Source organism: Seriola lalandi, unplaced genomic scaffold (assembly GCF_002814215.2).
Source record: "Seriola lalandi dorsalis isolate HSWRI2012SDOR001 ecotype SW California unplaced genomic scaffold, Sedor1 jcf7180002054524, whole genome shotgun sequence".
Taxonomy (NCBI): domain Eukaryota; kingdom Metazoa; phylum Chordata; class Actinopteri; order Carangiformes; family Carangidae; genus Seriola; species Seriola lalandi.
In genome coordinates, this window is record NW_019525077.1 from 1,383,463 (window position 1) to 1,394,052 (window position 10,590).

General features: G+C 45.7%; 1 protein-coding gene across 4 annotated transcripts in view; it reads right to left on the reverse strand.

The window, feature by feature from the left end:
* kank1a (KN motif and ankyrin repeat domains 1a) overlaps window positions 1-10,590 on the reverse strand; it is a 56,661-nt gene that overhangs the window by 3,943 nt on the left and 42,128 nt on the right. For all 4 annotated transcript variants that reach the window (XM_023414361.2, XM_023414362.2, XM_023414363.2 and 1 more), the window contains 6 exons: window positions 7,574-10,234; window positions 5,336-5,458; window positions 2,772-2,880; window positions 2,247-2,483; window positions 1,423-1,510; window positions 943-1,162 (listed from right to left, as the gene is read on the reverse strand). In XM_023414361.2, coding sequence (XP_023270129.1) covers window positions 943-1,162; window positions 1,423-1,510; window positions 2,247-2,483; window positions 2,772-2,880; window positions 5,336-5,458; window positions 7,574-10,234 — 3,438 coding nt within the window. The remainder of the gene's footprint in view (window positions 1-942; window positions 1,163-1,422; window positions 1,511-2,246; window positions 2,484-2,771; window positions 2,881-5,335; window positions 5,459-7,573; window positions 10,235-10,590) is intronic.

Below are 10,590 nucleotides of genomic sequence, written 5' to 3' on the forward strand. Positions count from 1 at the left end.
GAAAATGCTCTGTGGGCCGCAGTGTTTTGTTTTGTTTGTTTTTTTGTCTCAGCCACACATTCTACACATTCTTCTCTGCTCTTTAGAAAGACCTGTTTGCATGTGAATAAAAAAACATTATAAGTAATTTGATCTGTTGAGTGTTATGATGACACACACGCACAAAAAGATTCAGTGTTATAGTGATAATATATAATCATGTTCACAAGGAAGTCTGACCCTTCATTGTGTAAAACAAAAACCTTTTGATGTTTGACCAAAAAAGCTGTTATTGATTCATTTGTCAAACAATTGCGATCACTTTATTTTTGCATTTTTATCTTAATTTGAAAGTCTCACCAAAGATGCACACAGGAAATGCAAAGAGGAAGAGGAAGAGTGAGAGTACGACATGAAACAAACGTCCCCTGCTGGAATCAAACCAAATATGTTTTAGGTTGTTTTCTGTTTGGGAGGAAGATGAAGAGGAGGATGAGAGGGTGAAGGAGAAGATGTTGTGGTGGTGTGAAGAGGAGGCCAGGGGAGTGAAACCAAACCTTGGCTGCATTTAAAAAAAAAAAAAAAAAAAAAGGAAAGCAAAGATAATCCCAGGGTTTGGACGGATAAGGAAAACCTTGAGAAACTTTTCAACCACTTTCTCTAAGAAAACACAGACAGGAAGAACGTATACAGATGCTCTGCTAAAGATTTTCTAATTATGGTTTCAACTCAACACAAGCCAACATGCATATATTTTTACATTTCTGTGGTGAGATCCTTTTGTCAACTTCTGTTTCCAAGTCGAGGACTGAACTTTTAATCTCAGCAAAATGGACGACAACTCCTAAAGTGGAAATATGGAAGTTGAAATATCTACAGTTCCTACGACAACGGAGGCAAACTTCATCTCCCTCATCTAAACTTGGCGCTTTAATATTTCAGAGACGCTGCAGCCGCTCTCACCTGCAACCAGCAGCTTCTTCACCACCTGGAAGTTGGAGTGCGACACGCTGTAGTGCAGCGCCGTGTTGCCGTTGCCGTCGGCCATGTTGACGACGTGGCGCAGCACGGCCGGCGAGATGGCCCCGAAGGCCCCCAGGTAGTCCTCCACCATGGCCGCCACAGCCGCCTTCTGGCTGGACACGCGGAACCACTCGTGTTGCACCGTGTTCAGACAAGCTCTCTGAAGAAAAAAATCAATCATCACAGGCGAAAACATGTTGGACTAAATAATAATGAACTTTCATACACATCAAACTCATTTAAAACCTAAACTAAAAACATCTCGAATGTGCTTCATGACATGACAGCAGCTGAAGTGACACAGAGCGTCGCCATTTAACGAAATTGTAAAACCAGTGGGACTTTTTTTGTTGTTGTTTTTGTACAAACCGCAGCAGATTTGAGTTTGAACAGGACAAGAGCAGAAATGAAGCTCCTCACCAGATCTTTACTGCTCACAGCCTTCGAGTCACTGAGGTGAGTTTTGAGAACGCTGCACGCAGCCAACATCTTCTCACTCAGCTCATACCTTTGGAAAGAGACGACAGAGAACAACAAAACATTGTTTAAAAATTCAAATAACTTCAATCCTGCGTGCTGCGTTTAATTAGGTCCTTATCTCACACGTGTCGAAAATGTAGAATGTGAAAAGAAAAATAACTACAAGTGGTTTTATCAGATGTTGAAGCAATCATTTCAACTTGTTTACACCCTGCATGTCATCATTATTCAGCTGGTACTCAGCTGATACTGTGTCTGAGGTGAGACAAATGTCCACCTCTGTTTGAACGATAAAGTTTTATTCAATTCAATTAATGATCTGCAGTTTGTCTTTCACAGACGTTTAATAACAACCAGTTCTGCTTAGCTTCTACTCTGTCATTAATCAATAGAACCATGAAATCAAAAGCCACGATTCACCTTGGATGATGTACGTTATCTATACAAATGTTATAGTTTCTGGTGGTTTATCGGTATCACTCTTGTTGGCTCTCTTGCTCGGGTAAAAAACAAACAAAAAAAACCCAAAACAAACAAAACAGAAGTCATCCCTGGTAGATGGTAATCCTCGACCTGCCTCGCTCTATAAACCCGTCACGTGTGTAGAATGAAACAGCAAAAGAAAACAATAAATATCTGGGATAAATCAAACACTTTCTTTCTAGGATCACATGTCTCATGTGGAATTTGAAGCCATTATTCACAAACAGTAAAAGTTCAGAACAGTGAAAACGCTAAAATAAATGCGATTTTCAAGAACCCACCTCTCCCTCGTCTCCTGCTTCTCTGAACCTTCCTCTTCATCCTTCTTGTCCACATCCTCAGCTCCCTCAGGCTGGAACTCCTCCCTGATGCTCTTTCCCTCCGCGTTCTTATTTTCCTCCTTTCCTCTGTGCTCCTTCCCCTCCTCCTCCTCCTCTTCCTCCACTTCCTCCTCTTCGTCCGACCCAGAGGAGCTGCTGTCCTCTGAGCTGGAGTCGTCGCTCGACGTGCTCTCGTACCTGGGCCACAGGGGGGCGACAGAGGCACAGAAACCTGAGGACTCAGGTGTTGCGACGCAGCTCAGGTTTAATGACATTTACATGCAACACGCTCTCATCCAGAGAACCAGGTGGATGTTAACAGGCCCGCGTTAAAGAGGAAAGAAAATCAACACAACAGCCTTGTAAATGTAAAACAGCAGCACCTCTAACCTCCGATACACGACCAAACCACCGTGTTAAAACCTTCCAACAGGCACAGTGAAACATTCATGACAGGAGAGGCCGTGGATATATTTCCTGACTCACCCTCCGTTCACTCCAACAAACTGCAGGTTCTTCTTGGTGCCGTTGGAGTCGGGTCGGCCGTCCTTCTTCTTCATGATGGATTTCAGGGTGCTCTGACTGCACGGCTGCCCTGAGAGGCAGAGAAGAAGAACACAGCAGAATTATTTAGAGAAAAAGACTCATTACGAAGTAAATGTGACACTTTTCCGGAGTTCGTGGATCAGAAAAGTTAAAGTTTGCTCTTAATGAGGTAACAACTGCTGATTTAGTTAAATCCTACATGTGAAATGCATCTTTTTTTTCCCTATCTTGGTTTATTTTTCTTATAAGCTCCTTGTAAAAAAAGGATAAATAATGTTTCCTTCTTGATATAGATTCAGAAACCTGGACTTTCTGAGTGCATTGGCTGATTCCTTGAAAAGCTGCGGCGATTAAAACAGAAACACTCCGTCAAACTGTAATAATTCTCAATCATTTGTATTTTATCGGTCCGGGTCTGGATTGGACCTTATCTGGGTCTGGACCCGGACTGTGGTCCACCTATCTGTGACCTCGACTAACGTTAGGCTACTTACCGGAAATCAATTCTTCTTCACAGCGGCTCCCAGTGTCTGCACCAGGGATGTTTTATTAGAACTTATATTATACTATTATGTGTAGGCTACTGATTTAGAGCAGTGAAGAAGAATTGATTTCCAGGAAAGTGTCATTTTATCTGGGTGTGAAACTATAAACTTTATCAACACATTACATGGTATCAGATCGGTGCATGGACTTGAGTACTTGCAGATTCCTGATCCAGTATCTTAGGAATTATCGGAGGCATTTCTGGTACCTGTGCAGGTATCAGAACAGCTCTATTATAAAATCTCCCTTTAGGTTTAGGTTTATTGACACGACTGCAAAACAGCTGCAACATGTAAGACTTTGTCAGGGACAGAACGATGAAGTCTCCCGACCTCATTAAGACAGGCATTCATTAAGATATCAGAGAATAAAGTCACATAAAAAAGCAAACAAAGTTAAAGTGTCAGACACCTAAGAGAGTCAAAGATTTGTTTAACATGGTTCAAGATGTAAATACCACTTGGTTAAAATGCATCTCCATCTCCACATTGCATTTAGGAATACTATTTAGCAGCCTCTGAGAGTTTATTCCCTTTGCTCTCTTCTCCTGCAGCATTAACCAGCCTAGTCAGCTCATTAGCAATGGTTGATAAAGCCTGTATGGTCCACTAAAGTTCAGTGACATGATGGAGAGGCTCTGGCAGAGAGGAGAGCGACCATTAAGTGTCCACCTCGTGTTCTTTCCAGGGCGATCTGTCAGCGAGGCGCTGGAAGTTCCTCCAAACCCTGAAGTATCTCAGTTATTTTAAGTACAGGCCTTGAAAACCAGAATCCCAGCAGAGAGAGCCAGAACGCTCAGCACATCTGCCAAGACCTGCCCCGGCGGAGGGGCCTCTTCTACTGCTCCGGGGGGGCAACAACTGATAGAGACAGTGATTGAGAGTGTGTGTGTGTGTGTGTGTGTGTGTGTGTGTCTGTGTGTGTGTGTCTTCGTGTAGCGACATGTATGCACTCGCATATGTTTACACTGGTGTGTGTAAGCTCAGTAGCATCACAGTCATTCAGCACGTTGCCCATGTTTTGACAGGTGGGAGCAGCGTTAGGAGGAAGCCACACTGATGATGATGGTGATGATGATGATGACGATGGTGACCGTGTTTATACATGAAGAGCGTGTGAAATCCTCCCTCTACTCCTGAAACAACAACAGCCTTGAACATCTGCTGCTATTTCTGAACCGGCTGTGTTATTATCACTTCACCACTGGAGAGACTTATCAATGTTGCGTTTAGAAAATGTATTTTTAGCTTCCAAACCACAGTCCAGACATCTGATCAGATAACTTGAGTCAGACACGGACACAGCCTCCAGCTCAGTCAGCCTCCGTCCACCAGAACACTGCATTTACACCATCTAATGAGCCGAGTCTCTTTCTTGCAGCTTCTCAAACAGACACTGTAACATCATGGAGCTCTAACATTTATCACAGACACTAAGACTCTCACACGTCATTGTTCTTTGTAAACCCAGGTCGGCTGGTTCTCCTTAACCTCCTGTATGTTAAAGCACTGGATCATATTTATCTCTTCAGCCATTCCACACTGATGTATGTTCACAAAGCAAAAACCTTCCCAGGACTCATATTTATTGGTTTGTCAGTTCACAAGATCTGCACTGACTCAGGTAATAGAGCTTCTATGTTCACTGCACTGTCTGCAACTTATTTAAATCTGCAAAACATGTTTCCTCTTCAGGAATGGAAACAATCTGCCCGTCCTCTCGACTGTCAGTGTTTTTCATTTTGACCGTTTCTATCAGAATGTGGGTTCAGTTGTTTGAACCTGAAGCAAAATCAAAGTCTTAAAGCAAGACAAGAGTATTGTGTAAGCGTAATGTGACTGACCTTCAGTCCTAGCACTCATTTTCAAGTGGCTCAGCTAAAGCCCTAAAAGTTGGACCATCACATCTGAATTTCATCGTAAACATCAACATTTCCTGTGTGGCGAGGACAGTCGTACCGTGTAGCGCCGTGGACATCTGCAGGTCCATGCGGCTCTTCTGCTCGGCTGCGCTGATCTGCTGTTGCTGGGCAGGTGTGTTGGCGACAGAGAGTGACGTGGCGCGCAGCTGCTGACCGAGCTCTGAAACAAGAGGAGAGGTGGATGAGGGTCAGTGTCCGACAACACAGACAGGAGTTACCGACGAGTCTGGTCAAACCATACACCACACGCTGCTGAGGCCACTTAGCTCATGTCAAGTGTTAGACTCTTGTTAGATCATTCTTAAATAAGCTACTGCCTGGTAAATGTAAACAACAAATCTTAAACTCACTGGTTTAGTTATGCTCAAGAAGCTAAATTAGCCCAGACTTTTAATCACAGCCAAAGTGTTGGTCAATAAACTGTCACGGTCTGGGCATGTGTAGGAGAGAGGGGCTGTATGATGACTCTGCAAATATGATGCAATTTCACATTGACAGCTGTTGGCAGGAATAAATTAACAAAAGAGGAAACAACACACTGATGGCCGACAGAAACAAAGTCAATGAACCCGACACCGGGCTTTGCAACGATGTGGGTTTTTGTTAAAACATCAAAAAGCTACAAAACCACCAACCGCAAGACATGATTTTAATGACAAGTAGACCTGCAACAATTAGTTGGTAAATAATTAGTCAATGAACAGAAAATAATGAGCAACTATTTTGTTTATCAATTAAACTTTTGGACAAAACAAGACATGAATATGTTGCTATGGGATTTGGGAAATTGACGTGTAAAATGCAACTCCAACCAACACACTGCTTAAAGGAGAAAAAGATTTTTCCATATCTTGCAGCAACTACTTGTGAACAGACACTTTTATGAAGTCGCTCTCACTTAGCTTATTGTGTGCAGTGTTGTGATTATACTGAACTTACAGTTACCGGAGAAGGACGTATGACACATACCAAAAGAGGCCAGTAACTGACCAGAAACAAGCTCTCTCACACACACACACACACACACACACTCGCCCTGCATTCATGTGCCAGCCAGCATGAATGCAGGTTATGTAACTCGGAGGGAGCCATGAATCAGCATCAACAGTGAGGTGTTAGTGAAGGCAGGGCGGTCCGCAAAAACAACAAGTGGCCGATTTGTGCGACGTTACTGGCTCCCCAAAAGAAATGAGCTCATTGTTGGTTCACATCCAAAGCCCCCGCTGCATTTTTCGGGGTCAGAGATAACTCTGGCCTGTCCGATCCCATCAGGACTCTGTGTGGACCTGGTGTGAACAGTGCAGCAGAAACTGCGCTGGCGTTCAAACCACATCTGTGTGTGTCATTGCTACAGCTGTTTTATCGTCCTCTGAAACAACCCTGCTCAAATGAAATTACTTTGTTTTACATTTCATACAATTAAAATACAATGGTTATTATTTCATTACTTTAATGACTTTTCCAAGGGAATTTAACAAAATTTCAATGTCCCTACATCCCACAAAAGTAAACACACACATATAAAACTTTATACATAAAATAAATAAACAAATAACTTTAATGAATTTTATGGATGTGGTAGCTGGACTCACACTGTGCTGTGTATTTAAATTGTATGTGTATGAATACTTTTGTTCATTTTAAAAGAAACACTACTTTGTACTTAATTTGTGACTCTGGCAATTGTTGTCATATGTTCTGTGTGTGTTTGTCTGCTTTTTTCCCCATTTACTGATTTATTTTTTCTCCTTATTATCCTTTTGTAAGTTTGTACTACGGTATCAAAACATAATAAACATATTTTTAAAATAAAATAACTATAATAAAAGGAAAATCACTGATGAATTCAGCTTTCTTGAGGTAATTTACCCAGGAGTAATTGCTCAATCTCCGCAGACAGTGTGCACTGAAAAACATCATCATAACATCTGATTTGTAATTACTATAACTGAATAATTTCTCTTGCAATCCTTAAGTTTTTTAGCTTATTGTTTCTACTAAATCCTAAAACAGAAATCAAACTGTACCGTATTTGAACGCTCCTCAGGCTCTAAGTTGATGGAGATCAGTAATTTCATTTAAGAAAGATAAGAGAGATATGTGTACTTGTGTGTACCTGTGTGTGTCTGTGTGTACATTTTCTGTTGTCCGCCCTTGAAACTATGCTTTGATTACCTGGCATGACTTTCCAACCGGTTATCACAAGAACTCTGCTTTTGCAACACTGTGAACCAGTGAATGGTGTTCTCAATGCTGCATGTGCTGAACGTCTCACCTTTGTCGGAGGCCACAGAGTCTGCCTGCAGCTTGAGGATGTCCTCCACGCTTCCGTACTTCATGACGGAGTTGATGGAGGAGAGAGTGCTGACCAGCTGACTGTTGATGGATCCAAACTGGGACTGGGGCTGACCGAAAGCTTCGGCCAGCTCGCTGTAGTTCTCTGCGAGCAGCATCTGTTGCTCCTGCAGCAGCTTCTGCACCCTCTCGATGTAATGGTCCAGTCCGACGCCCCCCTGGGCCTCAGGTTGCGGTGGTGCAGGCTCCGTTTTAACCTCTGCAGTCTCCTTGCTGCTGCTGCTTGTGACAGGTTCAGCCGGCTGGGAGGGGCCGCATGCTATGTTTCTGGTTTTTAAGCCAACCAAGAAGTTCTCGTGGACGCTAACTGGCCCAACGCCACATTCTTTGGTTTTGGTTGAGCTTGATTTGCCGAGGAATGACTCCACATCTGTGGTGGTTCCAACAGCAATCGAACGCGTCTTTGCCGTCGAGTGAACGTCTTTGACGAGTCCCTCCCCAGCGGCGACCGTCCTCATTTCCGTCACCGCCGTGTTGGTCTGTTTATCACAAGTGATCAACACCATCTCAGTGAACGAGTCCGTTAGGACAGCGGTCCTTGTGTTGGTGGACTTGTTTGAAACCTCTGTCTCAGTATTGGTCTGCTGAGTTGCTGAGTCAGGAGCAGCCATAACGCCAGCGTCCACCTTCATCACAGGATCTGGGTCAGTTCCCTGCGACACCAGCGCCTTGACGGGACTGACGATCACGTCGACTGAACAATCTCCACAGCCGACCGTCCTGCTCTCTTTGCTCAACTCTGTCATGGGTTTGCAGAGAGCCAGGCTGTCCACCGACTCCTCTGTGTTAACTCCCACCTCACAAACATTCAGCTCTACGCCGACCTGCTGGTGACACGTCTCCACCCGCCTCCCCACACACTGGTCAGCCGTCTCCACGCGCTCATGCACCACCCACCGGTCCATAGGGATCTCCGGGCCGGTGGCAATGCTGGCAACACTGGGTTGACAGGACATTCCTACACTGTGGGTTTGTATAGTTTTAGCTGTGCCAACATGGCTGAACTCCAGATGGTCACCCACTCCGTGGCTGCGCATCTGGACTTTGGCCTCCACGCAGGCGTTGTACATCTCCGGCCTGGCCATCACGCCTTTGTCCGCTTTCTTCTTGTTTGACCCACCAGCTGCTTGGAGCTCCAGTTTTAGCTTTCCCATCTCCATCTGGTGGGTGGTTTCTTTCAGCTGCACCTCCAGGCGGTAGATCTTCTCTTTCAGAGCTTCGATGGTCTGCTGCTGGAGCTCGATCTCTTTCTCAGCTTCACTGGTCATGCCCAGCATGGCCTCGGTCACGCCGACCGCAGCGCTGCGCACTTCCTGCCGCTCCGTCACTACTCCTGCATCCCGGAAACAGAGATCATTTGTCAGCTTTCTCTGACGGACAGGAAGGTTGTTCATGTTTTCATCAGTAACTATGCCGATGGACTTTTGGTGGGCCTGGTTTTGAGTGAGGCTGTGAGGCTGAAGCTCGTTTAGATTATTGTCCTGGGTGGTCTTCTCCAGAGCTTGGACCTCAGCAGCCAGACGTCTGAACTCCTCCAGCCGCTGAGCGCTCTGTTCCTGGGCTTCAGGCTCCATGATGTGCAACTCTGGTTCCTTTTGGATGGGGCCCGGGTTCTCCATTTGGTCAACGCTGCCTACACTGTAGGAGCGCTTACGAAAACCTCCGGGACCTTGATTTTTGGACTGAGCAGCCAATTGTCTTTTCTCTTCCTGTAGAACAGCAATCTTAACCTGTAATATAGGAATGGTTTTCACCTGCTCCTCTAACTCTTTCAGCCTCTTGAGGGCCACCACCATCTGCTCCCGGATTTGCTGAAGGTGTAGCGGGCTGACGTTAGTGACAGGCGTGGCCATGCCGGAGCTCATTGGGCTGTGGCGGATGGAGCTGCCCATGGATGGTGGGTAGTAGGGGTTATACTCTCCATTAGGGAGGTGGCCGTTGATGGGGAGAGGCTGATGGGCGCCGGGAGAGATCTGGCTCGGGGCCATAGACCCCGAGTAAGAGGACAGTGAGCTGGTGGAGCCCATGCCGCTGAAGCTGGCGAGCCGGCGGCGAGGCACTGGGGGCTCGCTGAGCGGCTGCAGGAGCAGACGCTCCTGTTCCAGCCGTCGACGCGTCTCCATGAGGGTCTTCTCCACTTGGGGGTTGTGACGAGGGGCAAACCTGGGCGAGGGAGGGGGCAGGAGCTGTTTCTGCTCTGCAACAATGGAGTAGGATTGTTGCAGGGGGACTTCACAGGTCGCCTTGGAGAGGGTGGGGGTCAGCGGCGCAGCGACCTGGGGCCTGGAGGTGAAGAAGACCGGGGACTGCTTGTCGTCGCTGTTGGAGGAAGACAAGGAGTCCGTGGAGGTCCATTCAGCCTGAGTGCTGCCCCCGCCGGTGCTGCCCCGAGGCACTGCCAAGGATTTGGCCACTTTGGGCTTCCTCTGGATACTCAGCTTCTTGATGGTGTTGCCCCTCTCAATGTCGTCGACATACTTGAGGAAGTCCAGGTCTAACTGATAACCGTAAGGAGTCTCAACATAGTAGGGGGCCACAGAGTCCTTGTCGTCTTCTGTGCTTGGGCATCTTTGTCCTCTTTCTGAAACACAGACCACAACAACGTTTTAGTTAAGACCAAAAAACATCTGCATATTTACTGCGGGTCGACAAATGAAACAGAAACGAGTGTCAGCTAAAGTGTTAAGAGTTTCCTCGGCCGCTTACAATCACCCTAATTTGACAGTGCAAGTACAAACGTGTCTCGGGTTTCTGACATCTCTGCAGGAAAAGCATGAGTGGTAATCATTTTGGCAAGGGGTGGTTTAAGTCAGCCCAAAACTATGTGAGATCCAACTGTATGACGCAAAACAACAATTAGAAAGTGACATAAAAAAAAAAAAAACCTTCAAAAATTAAAAACAAATGTTGGTTGTACGTGTATAATGTCGCTGGGGG